Here is a 19,950-nt window from a genome sequence, read left to right on the forward strand (position 1 = left end):
CAGCCTTCTTTATGGTCCAACACTCACATCCATACATGACCACAGGAAAACCATTGCTTTGATTATATGGACTTTTTTCAGCAACGTAATGTCTCTTCTTTTTAATACACTATTTAGATTTGTCATAGTTTTTCTTCCAAGGAGCAAGCATCTTTTAATTTCATTGCTGCAGTCACCATCTGCAGAGATTTTAGAGCCGAAGAAAATAGTCTGTCACTGTTTCCCCATCTATTTGCCATGAAATGATGGAACCAGATGCCATAGTCTTTGTTTTTTGAACACTGAGTTTTAAGCCCGCTTTTTCACTCTCCTCTTTCACTTTGATCAAGAGGCTCTTTAGTTTCTCTTTACTTTCTGTCATGAGGGTGATGTCACCTGCATATCTGAGGTTATTGATATTTTTCTCAGCAATGTAGATTCCAGCTTGTGCTTCATCCAGCCTGGCATTTTGCATGATGTACTCTGCATATATCATATACGTTAAAGAACCACGGTGACAATATATAGCCTTGACATACTCCTTTCCCAGTTTGAAACCAGTCTGTTCTGTGTCCTGTTCTAACTGTTGTTTCTTGACCTGCATATAGCAGGAAGCAGGTAAGGTGGTCTGGTATTCCCATCTCTTTAAGAACTTTCCACAGTTTGTTGTAATCTATACAGTCAAAGCTAGGGGAGGTGATGGAATTCCAGTTGAGCTATTTCAAATCCTAAAAGATGATGCGGTTAAAGTGCTGCACTCAATATGTGAGCAAATTTGGAAAACACAGCAGTGGGCACAGGGCTGGAAAAGGTCGGTTTTCATTGCAATCCCAAAGAAAGGTAGTGCCAAAGAATGTTGAAACTACCTCACAATTGCACTTGTCCAACACACTAGCAATGTAAGGCTCAAAATTCTCCAAGCCAGACATCAACAGTATGTGAACCAGGAACTTCCAGATGTTCAAGCTGGATTTAAAAGAGGAACCAGAGATCAAATTGCCAACATTTGTCAGATTATAGGAAAAGCAAGAGAATTCCAGAAATAAACATCTATTTCTGCTTTATTGACTATGCCAAAGGCTTTGACTGTGTGGATAACAACAAACTACGGAAAATTCTTCAAGAGATGAGAATACCAGACTACCTTACCTACCTCCTGAGAAATCTGTATGCAGGCCAAGAAGCAACAGTTAGATCTGGGCATAGAACAACGGACTGCTTCCAAATTGGGAAAGGAGTATGTCAAGGCTGTATATCGTCAACCTGGTTATTTAACTTACATGTAGAGTACATCATTCAAAATGCCAGGCTGGATGAAGCACAAGCTAGAATCAAGATTGCCAGGAGAAATATCAATAACCTCAGATATGCAGATGATACTACCCTTATGGCAGAAAGGGAAGAAGAACTAAAGAGCCTCCTGATGAAAGTGAAAGAGGAGAGTGAAAAAGCTGGCTTAAAATTTAACATTGAGAAAACAAAGATCATGGCATCTGGTCCCATTACTTCATGGCAAATAGATGGGGAAACAGTGACAGACTTTATTTCCTTGGGCTCCAAAATCATTGCAGATGGTGACTGGAGCCATGAAATTAAAAGACGCTTGCTCCGTGGAAGAAAAGCTATTACCAACCTAGAGAGCATATTAAAAAGCAGAGACATTACTTTGCTGACAAAGGTCTGTCTAGTCAAAGCTATGGTTTTTCCAGTAGTCATGTATGGATGTTAGAGTTGGATCATAAAGAAAACTGAGTGCCAAAGGATTTATGCTTTTGAACTGTGGTGTGGGAGAAGACTCTTGAGAGTCCCTTGAACAGAAAGGAGATCAATCCAGTCCATCCTAAAGGAAATCCGTTTTGAGTATTCATTGAAAGGACTGATGTTGAAGCTGAAACTCCAATCTTTTGGCCACCTGATGCTAAGAGCTGATTCATTAGAAAAGACCTTAATGCTGGGAAAGATTGAAGGCAGGAGGAGAAGGGGATGACAGAGGATGAGATGGTTGGATGGCATCACCAACTCAATGGACATGAGTTTGAGCAAGCTCTGGGAGTTGGTGAAGGACAGGGAAGCCTGGCATTCTGCAGTCCATGAGTCTCAAAAAGTATGATATGACTGAGTGACTCAACTGAACTGAACTGACACTGTGAAATGTTTTAGCGTAGTCAATGAAGCAGAAGTAGATGTTTTTCTGGAATTCTTTTGCTTTTTCTATGATCCAGAGAATGTTGGCAATTTGACCTCTGGTTCCTCTGCCTTTTCTAAATCCAGCTTGAACATTTGGGTGTTCCTGGTTAACGTACTGTTGAAGCCTAGCTTGAAGGATTTTGAGCATTACTTTGCTAGCTTGTGAAATGAGTGCAATCGTGCCATGTTTTGAACATTCTTTGGCATTGCTCTTCTTTGGGATTGGAATGGAAACTGACCATTTTCCAGTCCTGTGGCCACTACTGAGTTTTCCAAATTGCTGGCATATTGAGTGAGGCACTTTCACAGCATCATCTTTTATGATATGAAATAGCCCAGCTGGAATTTCTTCACCTCCACTCACTTTTTTCTTCGTAGTGCTTTCTAAGGCCCACTTGGCCTCCAAAATGTCTGGCTCTAGGTGAGTAATCACACCATTGTGGTTTTCTGGGTCATTAAGATCTTTTTTGTACAGTTCTTCTGTATATTCTTGCCACCTCATCTTAATATCTTCTGCTTCTGTGAGGTCCATACCTTTCTGTCCTTTATTGATCTGAGCTGACTGTGGCTCAAATCATGAACTTCTTATTGCAAAATTCAGACTTAAATTAAAGAAAGTAGGGAAAACTACTTAGCCATTTAGATGTGACCTAACTCAAATCCCTTATGATTTTATAGTGGAAGTGATAATAGATTCAAAGGATTAGATCTGATAGACATAGTGCCTGAAGAACTATGGACGGAGGTTCATGACATTGTACAAGATGTAGTAATCAAAACTATCACCAAGAAAAAGAAATGCAAGAAGGCAAAATGGTTGTGTGAGAAGACCTTACAAATAGCTGGAAAAAGAGAAGCTAAAGTCAAAGGAGAAAAGGAAAGATATATCCATCTGAATGCAGAGTTCCAAAGAAGAGCAAGGAGAGATAAGAAAGCCTTCCGAAGTGAACAATGCAAAGAAGTAGAGGAAAACAATAAAATGGAAAAGACTAGAGATCTCTTCCAGAAAATTGGAGATACCAGGGAACGTATCATGCAAATATGGGCATAATAAAGGACAGAAATGATGACATGTGATAGTGAACATGTTTTCATATGCCAATTTGCCATCTGCATCTTTGTTGAGGTATGTTAATGTCTTTGGCCTATTTTTTATTGGATCTTTTGTTTTCTTATTATCAAGTTTTAAGATTTGTTTGTATATTTTGGGTAACAGTCCTTTATCAGATATGTTTTTTGCAAGCATTTCCCCCTATTTGTGGCTTGTGTTCTAACACATTGATCCTGACTTTTGCAGAGTAGACATTTTTAACTTTAATGAAGTTCAGATTACCAGCTTATTTCTTTCACAGATTGTGTTTTTGGTGTTGTATCTTAAGAGGCATAATATTACCAAGGGTCATCTAGATTTTCTCCTATGTTATCTTCTAGGGGTTTTCAGTGTTGTGTTTTGTCAACCTCTTTTCTTTTCTTTAAACTAATTCCTATTATGCTGTCTCTCATTCAATTACTGATTGTCCCAATGCTTAACACTATGCTCAGGCCTTCTTTCCAACTTCTCATCCTTACTTTCCTGCAGATAATTCAGTCTGTTCTCTTATCAAGAGAAACAGAAGCTCAACTATAACCTTTGTCAACCTTCGATGCTTTGCCATGCAGAGAACCTACATCTATCCTCACTCTTTCAGCCTCCCAGACTCACAAGATCAGGCAGCTTCATTCCTGTTCAAAGACAGCCCCTTCCCTGTGCTCTTCATCTCATCCACTCCCATCTTCTTTGCCATTACATCATTTTTTCTATATCTCTTACCTTGTCCTATTATTTCTCCTCAAGCAATAAATGTACTCAATTTTTTTGCTCATATCAAAAAAGAAAAAAAAATCCACAAATCAAAAAACAATAGCAACCGCAAAAACAGCAAAAGCACCTTCTTTGACTCTGTGTCTATTCTGGTTTTAACTTGCTTTCCTCCTTCTCTAGAAAGAGCTCTCTCTAGCCATTGTCTCCATTTTTCACTTCCCATTCACTTTTCAACCCAGTGAACTCTGACTCATCCCACCACCTCACTGCAACTGGCATAGCTAAGACACTATGATGTCTACATTGCACCTTACATGTCCCTTTCTGTGCTGAATCTGATACTCCCAGCCACACATTCCTTGAAATTCACCTTGCCTTTCTTTGGCTTCCTTAATGGTTTTGAACTCTGAATTCTAGATCTTTATAACTAGGCTCACATGCATCTTAATGAACACATTTTTGTCCATGAGAAATAAGTTTGTTTATTCCCATAGCATAAAAATCCATGTTTTGGGATTTGATGAACTCTTCGAAAGCATTTTCCATGTCCTCCTGGTTGTAAAAACATTTTGCCTGCACAAAGTTGTATAGATGCTGAAGAAGTAGTGGTCAGTTGGCCACAGTTCAGGTGAATATGATGGATTAGGCAAAACTTTGTAGCCCAGTTTGTTCAACTTTTGAAGCATTGGTTGTGCGATGTGTTATTGGGCATTGTTGTGGAGAATTGGGCCCTTTCTGTTGACCAATGCTGACTGGGGGCATGGCAATTTTTGGTGCAGCTCATCAATTTGCTGAGTATACTTCTCAGATGGACTGGTTTCACAGGGGTTTAGAAAGCTGTAGTGGATCAGAGAGGCAGGAAACCACCAAACAGTGACCATGACCATATTTTGGTGCAAGTTTGGCTTTGGAAAGAGCTTTGGAGCTTCTTCTTGGTCCATTCACTGAGCTGGTCATCACTGGTTGTCATATAAAATCCATTTTGCATCACATATCCCAATCCGATCAGGACATGGTTTATTGTTGTTGCATAGGATAAGAAAAGACAGAAGTCCGCCCAGGCAGTGGTGTAAGGGTGACCGGACGTCTGGATACCCCAGTCCTCCTCTTTCTCCATTCCTGGGCTGAAGGAAACATCTGAACATGTGGAATCCCAATGCTGGGCAGCCAGGACCATATCCACACCCGCCTAACGCTGGGTATCCTGGAGGTTGCAATCCTGCCCATCCACCACCTGCCAACCCTCTCTTTCCTCCAGGCCCTTTTCCCACTCCCCCAGGAGCACCCCAGGGGAATCCAGCCTTTCCCCCTGGTGGGCCCTGTCATCCTGTGCCACAGCCAGGATATCCAGGATGCCAGCCCTCAGGTCCCTACTCCTCTCCATACCCACCACCTGGCCCTGGCATGTGTCCTGTGAATCCATTGGTTCCTGGTGTAGTAGGACCAGGAATAGTGATTGACAAGAAGGTGCACAAGAAAATGAAGAAAGCTCATAAAAAGAAGCAGAAACACCATAAGCATGGCAAGCATTCCTCCTCCTCCTCCTCTTCCAGCAGTGACTCTGACTGAATACAGGGCCTGGACCCTTCCCTCAAGTCTCTCCAGTTCAGCTCTCCCATCAAGCTTCAGATGCCATCTTGTACTGGGGGAAAGTAACTCTTGCTACCCCTTCCCCTCAACCCCTGCAATCTAAGCCTCATTCTGCTGTTCAGCATTAACTAGCTAGGACAAATCAGAAAAGAATTGCCACAGGCTAACAAAGGCCATCTTCTCACTGCTTGGATAGAACTTTTAGCTGATGAGTTTGACAGAACTGTTTTTTGAAGATGGTAAGATTTGAGCTAAAATACTAAAGACAAGTCTAAGATCTGTAAAATGTGATTTTTTTTTGAACTTTCTTTTGTAATACTTATGATTGAGGAGATGCTGTGGACATTGAGTTATGGAAATGAAAAACGACCTGTACCTTTCTTATAATTGTAGCATGCTTGGGGGATTCAGTGGCAAATAAACATTTCCCAGCAGGAAAAAAAAAAAAAAAGACAACACTTCAAAACACTGATTTTTTTTATTTACAGTCAGCTAATGAGGCAGTCAGTCTTTTTTCACCTTTCCAATTTGCTTCAAATGCCGAATGACTATAGAGAGGTCAATGTTGAGTTCTTAGGCAACTTCTGTAGTTGTGAGAGGATCAGCTTCGATGATCCTCTCAGCTAGCCGTTGTCAACTTCCTATGGCTGGCACTATGTTCCTCATCTTCAAGATTCTTGTCTCCTGTGTGAAACTTCTTGAACCACTACTGCACTGTACATTCCATTAGCAGTTCCTGGGTCAAATGCATTGTTGACATTACGAGTTGTCTCCACTGCTTTATGACTCATTTTGAACTTGAATAAGAAAATTGTTTGAATTTGCTTTTTGTCTAACATCATTTCTTAGGTGTAAAATACATATAAAATAAACAGCAAGTAGTAATTCATTAGCAAAAAACATAAAGCAATAAATATTCATTAAAATGATGTATAGCTTAATCACATTTATTCAAGAATATATTCTAATATCAAATGGCAAAGTTCAACAATGTAAAATTGAAATTACTTTTGCACCAACCTTATATTTTCCCAAGGATTCCACTGTGAGCCACTACTATTTCACACAGTTTTATCAATGCTTGTCACTTATGTATATATACTGATGACTCACAGGTCTAAATGTCCAGTCCTAACATTTCCATTTTGCATCAGAGGTCAGGTCACAACTATTTGTATTTCCCATATGCATGCATGCTAAGTTGCTTCAGTCTTGTCCAACTCTTTGTGACTCAATGTACTGTAGCCTGCCAGGTTTCTCTGTCCATCAGATCCTCCAGGCAAGAATACTGGAGTAGGTTGCCATGCTTTCCTCCAGGGAATCTTCCCGGCCCAGGAATCAAACCCATGTCTCCTGCATTGGCAGGCAGGTTCTTTATCACTAGCACCACCTGGGAAGCCCGTGTGTTTCCTACAGATACTTCATATTCAGCATGGCCTTGACTGAATTCACTGTCAACTCCCTCACTTCTAAAACTTGGTTTTCTTCCTCTACTCCTTCTGATTTGGTAGCCCCATGAGTTTCAGGATCTTTCTAGAATAAATAGCACAGTGTCCAGTAAAAATATAATGCAAGCCAGATTAATAAATGATATTTAAGATACACTGTGTTAAATAAAATCTATTCTTAATATTCATTTCACCTGCCTCATTTTATTTAACACAGTATATCTTAGATATTATCATTTTCACATGTGATACATTTTAAAACATTTAGTGAAATATTTTATATTTATTTTGTATTAAGTTTTCAAAATCCACTGTGCATTTTACACTTATCACACATCTGAGATTAAACTAGTCACTAAGGCTCAAAAACCATATGTTGTTAGTGGCTACTGTACAGTGCAGTTCTAGAGTCTTTCCTTCCACTAATCCCGCTTTCATCCAGCCATTATTCCTACTGATTTTGTCTCCTAGGTGTTTGTCCAATAGGTTTACTTATTCTTATGCTTTCTTCATCATGACGTTACTTCACACCTTGTTCATTTATCACCTGGGTTATTTCAGCAGCTTACATAACCTAGTTTGTCTCAGGGAGCATGGAAAATTCGCTGGAATGCAGGAGGATATAATAGAACATCTAAATACATATTTTTATCTTGAAAACAAGAAAACAGTTAAGATGTATTAGTATTTAAAATGTGTGTATGTGCGTGTGTGTATGTGTGCTGATGCCAGTACTGTCACTGTGACACAGAGAAGTCAATAACAAAGTTGTAAACGTAACAAATAGATTTCTCCCACAAAATAAAAAAATAAAACATTTATTTCATCTTCATATCATACTTTCAAGTTTCTTTGTATGTTTCTGTGGATGTACACGGTTTAGTAGTACAATGGTCATATATATTAAGAAATTTACATGTATACTTGAAATTTATTTTTATTTTGCCAATTTTATCTAGAATTTGGGGTCTGTTGAACTGGATTGACTCTGACTTTACCCCACTTACCTCTGCAGCCTCAATTTCTTCATCCCACCTCATATTTTCGGCGTGAAGTGGCTCTTTTTCATTGTGTTCTTTTTTTGTCCTTCTTTATAGAGAACAAATAAACAGGCAGACAGGACTACTTCCTGGTCTAATTTGAATTCCGTTAGGCTCTTTTGAGCTACCATGTTTCCAAGGAAAGCCTATTAACTATTAACATTTCTTAAGTTGTATCCAGTATCCTTCTCTTACTTAGCATACATCTCTTGTTACACTATTACTTTGAAATTATCTCTTTCTGGATCTCCCTTCCCTATAAAACTGTAAAATTCTTGACGGCAGGGTGTAGCATCATCACCTTTCTCATACTGACGTATGATAGGTTCTTAGCAAATGTTTGCTGGACTGAATTCATGGTTCTTCTTAATGAAGCCAGCCTGTTCTATCAACAGGTGAAATGGTGATTTTCTTATTGCAATTTGTAGAGTCTGGAATACTTCTTCTTTATCCAAGATGCCTGATAAAATGAAATAGTGAATATACTTTCATTGAGCGGGCTATATTGAGTATGCTGTTTGTAAGCTGTGGTGGTGTGGGTAGCAGTCTTACTGGGAAATAACCAGTTCCTTCTTACTAAAAATTAAATAAGATTATTTGCTGTAAGGAAAATGAAATTTTGCAGTGGTTTTCAAACTTTAGTATGAAAAAGACTCATTAATCTGTAGTTCCCTGTGTTTCATATGTATCTATTCTGATTCATGTGGATTTGTAGTTGTCCCAAGAATCTGGTTTTAGAAAGCATCCCAGTGGTTATTTACTGTAACCATTTTATTTTATTAGCTGGTATAAACCATACTTTGAGAAGTATTGTTTCCTTCTTTCTGAAGCAGAGGATAAGAAGGAGTAATTTTAAACAGTTGTACTGCCTTAGTGTGGGCCTGAATGGGGTTCTGTCTGGGGGTCTATAGAGTTAAAAAGGGAAAAATAGCTGATGCTGCTAGGTACTGAAACAGGAAATCAAGGGTAACTGAGACTGGGAGTGTGGAATGAGTCTTGGAAGATCAATAATGACCTTGACTTATTTCACAATTTTCCCTAGAATTGGCTTTCCTTCTTCAACTAGAAAACTTAAAAATTAAATGTAAATATAAAAATAAAATCTGATTATTAGGGTATTTCCATTTACCTTTAGGAAGTGACACCCATTAGTCATTCAGTAAGTAATTTTAAAAAATATTTCAGGATGTCTAGCATAATGAACATGTAGGTATAAGGTGATTTTTTTAATATTTAGAATGATATTACAGTTCCATATAGTATTTCATTTCTGTGACAAGAAAAATTATCTAGCATAGAGGAAATGGTAAACTATGCCACATGGAAAACAGAATTTAACTTTGCAACAACCATGAGAAAAAAATAGATCTTCAGTTAAATGCCATTTGTAGATAATTTCTATCTAAGTTGTTAATGTTTGAAAAGTTAAACACTGTTTAAAGGTTTTTATGATGATTCTGGGTATTCTTTAGCTTAGCAAAATCAACTAGAAGTAGATAGGTAAATCTGCACCATTAAAAACTTCAAACATTTAATTTTAGCGTATTGTTTCAGCTTTCTCTCCCATTCAGCCTGTTGAGAGCCGTTGGCTTGAGTGTTTTCTTTTCACCATTTGGTGGCCAGTCTCTGGTGGAAATTCTGAGATGCAAACCAGGCAAATAAATGGGCCGGTGGGCTGGACAGGGATAAGAGACAGTGGGCATGGAGAATCTATTGTTGTTCATCCAATCAACTAAATATATTTTAATTGTAGCAGCAGTGCCATAAATAGGCCAGGCACAAGCATTTAATCTGCTGTATTTTATTCCTGTTTCAGTCTCTGTGCTTCCACCATCCCCACGAATCCGCAATTTTGATTTGATTTTGTTCATTTGATGGGAGAGACTTCCCTCTGGTTATCTGGGCTTTTGGAAGATATATTATTTTGAATAGTTTAAGAGAAGTTGAGCTCTGAGGAAACAATGCTGTTCTTACTGTAACTTGTATCTTGTTTTTAACTTAGGACGAGACTTGTGTTCCCCATAGGCTTATATTAAACTAAACATCTCTGCCGATCTGTGCTCTCTTGAAGGTGATTCGCAAGGGATGGCTAACCATCAGCAACATTGGCATCATGAAAGGAGGCTCTAAGGGATACTGGTTTGTCCTTACTGCTGAGAGTTTGTCCTGGTACAAAGATGATGAGGTAAGTCACAAAAGTGACAGAATTTTTAAAATTAAAATGCTTCTGTTTCAGATGAATTGATTTTATTGTGATATACAGTTTTGAGATGCTAGTGGTTTTCATTTAGTAAGACTTGGCTTGGGATGTTTGTTTGAAGAAACACTGTTTTTTCCTCATAGATTTTAAATTTTACAGTAGTTCCTTCAAATATCTTTTATTTCTGTGATGTACTCACGTTTGTTTACCTAAAGGAACGGAGTTAGGGACCTGTAGTTGAAAACTTCCTTCTTTGTAAGAATGGCAAGTTACTGATATAGTGAAAGCTATTTTCATTAAATAATGTTTTGAAAATACTCAAGGTAATAGATCATCATAGAAACAAAGTTAATAGCAGTGATGCAGAGTTAATAAAGCATTTTGGAATTGTCGCTGTGACATCTGTCTCAAATGACAGGCTTTTGAAAATGTCCAAATCACTAGTCTTCAAGTGAGTCCCAGATAATTGTTTATACAAATTTTTTCTTTGAGAATTTGATATCTATGTAAAAGCATGAATTATGATAATTATGGTGTTCTGGTTCACGTTAAATGTTAATAATTTTGGTCCTGTGACTTACTACTCATTTAAATCTGATAGTTAGAAAAGCACACACACACAAAAATCAGTGTTACAGAGCCATTAAAGCACTATAAAAGGATACTGGTAAACTTGGGAGGGCATGAATGGAAATTCAGCAGTGTTTTGGAAATTTTAATAGCTCTGGTTTGAGGTGAGAAGTTTTTGGTGCTTTTAACGCAGCATGCAAACATTGGTTAAGAATATTCTGTGATGGCAAAACTATTTACAGGTGAGACTGTCAATTGTGTTTGGCTGTAAATGGTAAGCATTTCAGAGTTAAAAGTCCTTCCACTCTTGGCTAGATAGCTTTTGAAAGCACTACAAGGTACTTTCTCAAATTGTTGGAGGAAAGCTTTGTGTCCTGACTAGTTCTAAGTGCTTTGTGCACAATAGTGTGTGGAATAAGTATCAGATGACCCACTGAGGGCCACTACATTTTCTTCAGTGAAAGTGAAAGTGAAGTCACTCAGTCGTGTCCGACTCTTTGCAACCCCATGGACTGTAGCCTACCAGGCTTCTCTGTCCATGGGATTTTCCAGGCAGGACTACTGGAGTGGGTTGCCATTTCCTTCTACAGGAGATCTCTCTGACCCAGAAATTGAACCCGGGTCTCCTGCATTGTAGGCAGATGCTTTACTGTCTGAGCCACCAGGGAAGTCCAAATTAAAAGGAAATCAAATGCTACACAAAGATTCAAAGGAAATTTCTACTCAAAAGCTTTATTTCAAGTGTTTATGTCATGTATTTTACTAACTTCAGTCAAATGTGACATTGGTCATGAGTCTGAGGATTAGCACAGGTTTCTTTCCTGGGCTGGCTGCTTAGATAACTCTCTTAATTCTGTGGAAGCTCCAATGTTTAAAGACTATAGCTTCTGGAGCTCTGAGATGCCTTCCTAGGTATAAACATCAGGAAATAGAAAATCTTCTTTTGTGTTCAGTTGCCCTACTAAATCTTCTCTTAGACACAATTTGCTTACAAGCATTTAGGTGATTATTTATGTACATTTGAATACAGATTGGCCTCTGAGTCTCTCTCAGTTATTCCAGGGAAAGCGAAAGACCTTGCTGAAGAAGCATGATAATTATAACTAGTTTTATTTATTTATTTTTCTTTACATACTCATTTACTTTTGGCTGTGTCGGGTCTTAGTTGCCGCTTAACGGGCTTAGTTGGTGCACAGCATGTGGAATCTTAATTCCCCAACTAGGGATCAAACCCACATTCCCTGCATTGGAAAGTGAATTCTTAAACACTGGACCACCAGGAAATTCCTAGTTTTATATTGATTAATGACTCATTTGCTTCCCTCATAGCTCAGTTGGTTAAGAATCTGCCTGCAATGCAAGAGACCCTGGTTTGATTCCTGGGTCAGGAAGATCTGCTGGAGAAGGGATAGGCTACCCACTCCAGTGTTCTTGGGCTTCCCTTGTGGCTCAACTGGTAAAGAATCTGCCTGCAGTACAGGAGACCTGGGTTCTATCCCTGGGTTGGGAAGATCCCCTGAAGAAGGGAAAGGCTACCCACTCCCATATCTGACCTGGAGAATTCCATAGACTGTATAGTCCATTGGGTTTCAAAGAGTTGGACATGATTGAGCAACTTTCACTGATGACTCATTTAATCCACATTATAATCCTAACGATAAGTACTATAATTATCTTCATTTTTCAGGTAAGTAAATGAAGGAAAAAACATAATCTTTTGAAAAGTCATTTCTTTGGGTTCAGTTTTTCTTATGGAAAACACTTGGTGTTGGTGAGAATAACTCACTTGCCAAGGTCTCACAACTGCTTGATGACAAAGCAGAAATGTGAATATAAGCTGTCTGGCTCCAGAGTTTATGCCTTCAACCACAAATGGAGGCAAGAACCTCCAAGGTGTTGGAGTTTTCCTAGTCAACCTCGTCCCACTGAGGATTTATTAAGATGCATTCCAGGCATCCTGCCATTGACCTTTCCCTGAGTGCTAGTATCAGGGGCTCTGAAGACAGATTAGCCACTACTGTTGGAGTGTGGCTTTAGGGGTTTTGTTGTTGTCATTGTTTGGCTGTGGGGGTACTGAAACAAGTCAGTCTGAAGGCACATGATGCTCTCTGCAGGGAAGGAGGAGGATTTGAGGGCTTGTTGAGCTCATGGTCACCCGTCAGCCCCTCCTCTCTGCTATAAACTCAGAATAGCTTTTTACAAAATCTGTGCTGCTGAAGCTCTGTCATGAGCACTTGATTACAATAAACAGAAAATACACGTGTGCAGTTAGTAACTGGGTGCCAGAGAACATTTTTATTAAAGGCATATATATGGAAGGTGGTTGTATGTGTGTGTCTTGAGAGGCAGGGGTGGGTAACAATGACCCTTGAAACAAATTGGGATGATTGAGGTGCAGAAAGTTAAGAAAAGGGTTGTTTTCCTAGTTTAGAGTAATTGAAAAAAGAGAAAATGACAGGCAAGTTTGGTACCCTGTGGAGCTAACTGCTAGACTAATAATACAAAATCAGATATTAAGTGCTCTGAAGAAAATAGGTCAATGAGCTAGAAACTGATGGGAGGAGGAACATTTAGATCGAGTGTTTGGAAGGAAGTAACACTGCAGCAAAACCTGGAATGATGAACTGTATAGAAGGTTGTATTGGAGAGCCCTCCAGGGTGGGAGTGGACAGGGAGCTTAGCACTAAGATAGAGGAGGGGTAAGACAGAGAAGTAGAAGTAAAATCAGAGGTATCTCATCAGGCCCACCAGTGATTCGGATTTTATCCCGAGGATAATTGAAAACCATCCACCTGTGACCTGATTGTATTTCTGTTTTAGAAAGATCACTCTGGCTGCTGGGTTAAGCATGATGTGTGGAATGGAATGTGTATGTGGATGGAGTGGGGTCAGCAAGAAGAGAAGAAGGGAGACTAGCTGGAAGACTGTATCAGTGGTTGAAGCAAGAGAAGATGGTGGCTTGTGCTGGAGAGAGGAGAGCTCAAGTTCAGGGTCGCAACTTGATGGGCCACATACAGCTATATTGTAATTATTAGATACTGTTTCTCATTAAAAACTGCTCAAAAAAACAGGAAAATTTCCAAATATTAATGCCTGACTCAAGACCCTTATCTTCAAAGTTTTTGTGTCAGTGGGACAGAGCCTTATTCCCCTGGAGCTATTCTCATTCATTCCTATCTTACTGCCTCTTGGTTATGGTCACCCTGGTTCTCAATTCTGTGCTGTTTCTCTTACTAGCTCTTCCTACCACCATAGGCCACCGTTGAGCCTGCTGGTAGGACAGAAGTGAGGTGTCAGCACTGTTCCTTGCTCTTCAGTGTTATGCAATTAATAGTTATTAGCATCTGCTGGGAGATGAGGCTGGAAGAGTGGGTATGGGGAAAGGAGGTCAGGAGAAATGTGAGGAGGGTGGGGCTTAGAGGTAGTGATCAGTCTCTGGCCTCTTGAATTTGTTCCCTCAACACCCACCCTTTAGTAGCAGTTTTAAATGATGCTTAGATTTCATACCAGCCTTGCTGTCATAGCTTAACTATGCTTCTGGATATGGATTAAACATGTTTCTGTGGGCAACTTTGAAAACCCCAAATTTAGAATTTTCCTTTGTGAAAATAAGCACGAGTTCTTACTCAACTTTTGGAGTTGGTTTGTTGGTAAGTTGAGTGTTTGTATTTTTTTCCCCTGATATCTCTCACATCAGTACCTACCCATTTTGGAAATCCTGTTCCATGGTAGTTTTTCTCTCTCAGTAAAGCAAATGTGACCCTGTAAATAATATTATTAAGTTACATGTTTGTCATTTATTTAATAATTTACATTCAAATTAGCATAGAGAATTATTGTTTGTTTCTATGTTCTTTCATATTTCTGCTTTATTATATACTTAGACTGATATGTTTTCATTATGATCTAGTTGGCTGTTGAATAAATAGCATATTATGTCATATAAATAGATATGGTTTTATTTAACTTATGACAGGTAGTAAATGTAAATGGCTTATGAAGTGTTGTTGTGATTAAAGAATAATGGTTCAAACTCTTTACAGGGTGACATTAATTGAACGAAAGACCCTATAGACAATGGTGTGAAAAGGGTGAGATACTAGAGAATGTGAATTTTTTATGATTAACTGCCAGTGTTGGAACAAGTCAAACTTCTCTGAACCTCTGTTTTAGCTTATCAAATGGGGACTATTCTTGACCAAATCACCTCAAAAGGAATTTGTATAACTCTAAGAAATCATATGTTAACAAGTGCCTTTATAAACTTTTAGGTATCACATTTATATATTTATTCTTATCATTGCAAGTAATATTACACCCTCCTACAATAATGTAGATGCAAAGAGCTGACTCATTTGAAAAGACCCTGATGCTGGGAAAGATTGAGGGCTGGAGGAGAGGGGGATGACAGAGGATGAGATGGTTGAATGGTATCACCAACTCAGTGGAAATGAGTTTGGGTAGATTCCAGGAGTTGGTGATGGACAGGGAAGCCTGGCATGCTGCGGTTCATGGGTTCACAAAGAGTTGGACACGACTGAGCGACTGAACTGAACTGAACTGAACAGAATAATAATGTCATTCTTTGACTCACATGCCTTCTAATTTCCAATTTGTTGTCATTTCCTATTGTGAGATAAGATGTATGCGATCTAGAATTTTTTCAGCAGATAATGGTATGGTTCAGAGAGTAAGAGGAAATTCAGATTCTGTCTCTTCAGTGGGACTTTTCCATGCCACCTCTCCTCCAGCCTGTGAGTTAGAGATGGTGATATCAAACTATGTGATTTCCTATCCAAGATGGCAGAGGCAATAGCGTGATAACCCCATGTAATAATTTTAAGCTAGAGTTGGTGATGGTAATAGTAGGTCCCCAACATTTTCCCTGCTTTCTCCCTATCCTTAAAGTAACTAACTACCCTATTCTTAAGTTTTAGATGGATTCATGAACATCTTCAAACATCTGTGGACCGCATGTTTTGAACCATTATTCTATGTTACAGTAATGATATTTGTACTGTTACTAACAGATGATCTTAATAGAAAGGTTTCTAACCTATGTCCTAGGCAATGTTATTTCCACTTGTAATCTTCAGAGAATCTATATAATACAATGTGCTTATGGAAAACATAATTTATCTACTGGATACTTGACTATATATTCTTTGTGCTGTGCTGTGCTTAGTTGCTCAGTCGTGTCTGACTCTTTGTGACCCCATGGACTGTAGCCCTTCAGGCTCCTCTGTCCATGGGGACTCTATAGGCAAGAATACTGGTGTGGGTTACCATACCCTCTTCCAGGAAATCGTCCCAACCCAGGGATTGAACCCAGGTCTCTTGCATTGCAGGCAGATTCTTTACTGTCTGAGCCACCAGAGAAACCCAAGAATACTGGAGTAGGTAGCCTATCCCTTCTCCATTGGGTCTTCTGGCCCTAGGAATCAAACTGGGATCTCCTGCATTGCAGGTGGATTCTTTACCAGCTGAGCTACCAGGGAAGCCCATATTATCCTTTAGCATTATTACAAAAGTGGCCCTGCACACATTTTTAGGGGCTATGTAGGCCTCTTCTTGGGTTCATCCTCTCCATGGCATTCTGTCATTGTGTATACCCCAAGTCAAGGAGGAGCTTATATGGGGGTGAGGACAGAGCTTGGATTTGTGGGCTTGCATGTCCTCATACATCCCTTGGGGTCTTAGATGAATCCTACTCAGTTCTTTTGATTTCTATCAAAATAATAACATAAAGATATTTGTAGTACTTATATTTACTCATGGTTAGAAGAAGCAATACAGAAATTCAAGCAACCTTAAGTATAACATTAGACAGCCCTCTGTGCAGCAGTTTTTAACCAATTGACGACACCCTACTTAGCAACTCTAGCCTTGTGCTGGCCCAGCCCAAGGAGAGATGGCCTTTCTCTTCCCCTTCCCATCACTCTACTCAGTACTGTCAGTTTGGATTGCCCCAAACTCAAGGTGTTTCTGTGTTTCCTCATTATTTTATGTGAATCCATTCCAGATTAGTCAAAATGCTCAACCAAGCCAAATGGGCTTCCAGTTAGCAAGTTGCTCCTTAGTTCTAAAGTAATTGTGGTTGTAGAAAATATCTCTGCTCTTCATTCTACCTGCTTAAACTCATGAAGCCCAGGTTTCAATCTGAATGGTCATCTGTATGATGATCATCATGATAATGGTTAACATTTATCATTTGTAGTTTACCAGGCACTGACTCTAGTTAATATTTCATGTACATTCTCCATTTTAAAAATGAAGATTGAGACTCAAAGAGAAACAGTAATTTAGCCAGCTACTACCTGTCAGTGCTATGCTCTTAATCACCTGACTGTTCCCCAACAAATACATTCTGAGCACCAGTTATGTACCAGACACTATCCTTGTCACTAAGGATAAAGTGGTTAACAGGTTTCCCACTCTTATAAAGGATGTGTGTGCACATACTAAGTCGCTTAAATTGTGTCTGAGTCTTTGTGACCCTATGGACTGTGGCCCGCCAGGTCTTCTGTCCATGGGATTCTCCACGCAAGAATACTGTAGTGGGTTGCCGTGCCCTTCTCCAGGGAATCTTCCCAACCCAGAGATTGAACCTGCATCTCTTGTGACTCTTGCATTGGCAGACATGTTCTTTACCACTAGCGCCATCTGGGAAGCCCCTTATGAAGGATATTTCTTGATAAAGAAAACATAATCAAGAACACCTATGAGATTCAGATTGAAAACTATGAATAAAATAAATACAATGATGTGTTTGATTTAAGAAGTATCTGGGATGGGACTCACAGCATGGAGGGGGGCAACATTAAACTTGAGTGGTCAGAGAAAATTTGTATTAATGCCTAAGGCAAGATTGAGCCTGATGAATATAAGAAATTGAATTTAGGCCACTGTGACTGGAGCAGAGAAAAGGACTGTATACATTTTGATCCTAAGAATGATGAGAAGTCTTTGAAGTTTCTAAGCTGGAGAGTCCCATCACTTCATGGGAAATAGATGGGGAAACAGTGGAAACAGCATCAGACTTTATTTTTGGGGGCTCCAAAATCACTGCAGATGGTGACTGCAGCCATGAAATTAAAAGATGCTTACTCCTTGGAAGAAAAGTTATGACCAACCTAGATAGCATATTCAAAAGCAGAGATATTACTTTACCGACTAAGGTCCGTCTAGCCAAGGCTATGGTTTTTCCAGTAGTCTTGTATGGATGTGAGAGTTGGACTGTGAAGAAGGCTGAGTGCCGAAGAATTGATGCTTTTGAACTGTGGTACTGTGCTGTTGGAGAAGACTCTAGAGAGTCCCTTGGACTGCAAGGAGATCCAACCAGTCTATTCTGAAGATCAGCCCTGGGATTTCTTTGGAAGGAATGATGCTAAAGCTGAAGCTCCAGTACTTTGGCCACCTCATGCGAAGAGTTGACATTGGAAAAGACCCTGATGGTGGGAGGGATTGGGGGCAGGAGGAGAAGGGGACGACAGAGGATGAGACGGCTGGATGGCATCACGGACTCGATGGACATGAGTCTGAGTGAACTCCGGTAGTTGATGATGGACAGGGAGGCCTGGCATGCTGCGATTCATGGGGTCGCAAACAGTCAGACACGACTGAGCGACTGAACTGAAGCTGGAGATTCGCATAATAGGATTTGAAATTTTTATAGATCTTTTTGATTATTTGTAGAGAGTGGAGTGGAGGGGGACAAAGCTGGATTGGGGAGTTGTTAGAAAGCTATTGCTGTGATATAGTAAGAGGTAATGGCAGCTTGGGTTAGGTAGTTTGAGGGAAACGGATAGAAATGGATGAATTTGAGGGATTTTTTTCAGATGGTAAAATGACAAAAACTCACTACATGTGCTAAGTATTAGTTGATTGCTTAAGTTCCTGCTAAATTGTAAGCCTCCTGACACAGGAGCCACTATCTTGTACCATGTTCTACCACCAGGAGATGGTACTGATAGGTGATGCTAAGTGAATATTGGTTGAGTGAAGATGTGGTTGAGCAAATAAATAAAACACAGTATAGTTATTCATCATATTTTTGTATCTCAAGTGCCTAAACCAAATTATTGAATTACAGGGTAAAATTACCACTAGAGACAGACTGTCTTAAATTTTTTAAAATTTTCATCATTGAAGGTTAATGGGCTTTTTTTTTTCTTCTGATCATATAACTTCCTGGAATCAAGATAATTTATGCAGAAAATAAATTTCCCAATGTCATTGTCATATATTACAAATATATTTTGCATGGTTCTTTGGAGGGATTGCCCTTAAAAGGGGCAAAGCATTGGAATAAAATAGAAACTATCATTTCAAAGGATTTTGGATTCAGATAGTTTTACATTAATACTTAAAATCAGTTTTTGAAAAAAAATGTGATGGCTTTTATTTAAAATATTCCAAAAAACCCACTTTAGAATAGGGTATTCTGATTCAAGGAAAAAAGAATCTTATTTTTAGTGATATCAATAAAAAAAGTGTAAATGGTAGTTAAAATCTAGTTTATGAATAATGATAGTACATAGTCAATATTTTTTTCCATTTAAGTAAGCCAACATGGAGATTAAAATCATAATGGGAATACTTCTAGGGAAGTAGGGTAATTCAGCATAAGTATTTCCAGTGGAAATGTACCAACCTTACAGTATTGAAGATAATCCAAAATTTGCATTGAAATAAGGGCATTCTTTGGACTCTTCAAAAATTACAGGCCTCATTTTTGTGGGTTTATGTGTTTGGATTGCGTGATAAGGAGATTATATAATTGCCTTGTAGGGATATTTACTTAGTATTGTTTTATTATGTAGCTGTAACAGTTGACACATATAACTTTGGTAATAGGAAACAAAGTGACAGCTATATCCCTGGATGGCAAAAGTTGTGAGACGGAAAAGTTATAGAAATCTTTGGCTCTTTCCATTTGCACTTACACTTTCAAGTTTCTGGCTGCTTCCTGCTAGATCTGTATGTTCCCTCTGATGAGGTCAGGATTGACCCTGTGAACGCTAGTCACACTCCTTGCTCAGTTGTTTTAGTTAGCCAAAGCTTAGGTATTTTTACTTTAAAAAAATTCTCAATAAATATTAAGATTTAAAACATTTATGTTACTTTAAATTCTTC

General features: G+C 39.0%; 2 protein-coding genes across 2 annotated transcripts in view; both read left to right on the plus strand.

Annotated features, from left to right (window-relative positions):
• The window catches only part of DNM3 (dynamin 3), a 636,190-nt gene that overhangs the window by 328,679 nt on the left and 287,561 nt on the right, over positions 1-19,950 (plus strand). Inside the window, exon 15 of the mRNA XM_052654294.1 lies at positions 10,117-10,230. Coding sequence (XP_052510254.1) covers positions 10,117-10,230 — 114 coding nt within the window. The remainder of the gene's footprint in view (positions 1-10,116; positions 10,231-19,950) is intronic.
• On the plus strand, positions 5,023-5,771 carry LOC128061894 (proline-rich protein 13-like). The gene has a single exon (XM_052654296.1). The coding sequence runs from the start codon at positions 5,111-5,113 to the stop codon at positions 5,534-5,536; it is 426 nt and encodes a 141-aa protein (XP_052510256.1). The 5' UTR covers positions 5,023-5,110; the 3' UTR covers positions 5,537-5,771.

The sequence above is a fragment of the Budorcas taxicolor genome, chromosome 16 (genome assembly GCF_023091745.1).
Source record: "Budorcas taxicolor isolate Tak-1 chromosome 16, Takin1.1, whole genome shotgun sequence".
Lineage (NCBI taxonomy): Eukaryota > Metazoa > Chordata > Mammalia > Artiodactyla > Bovidae > Budorcas > Budorcas taxicolor.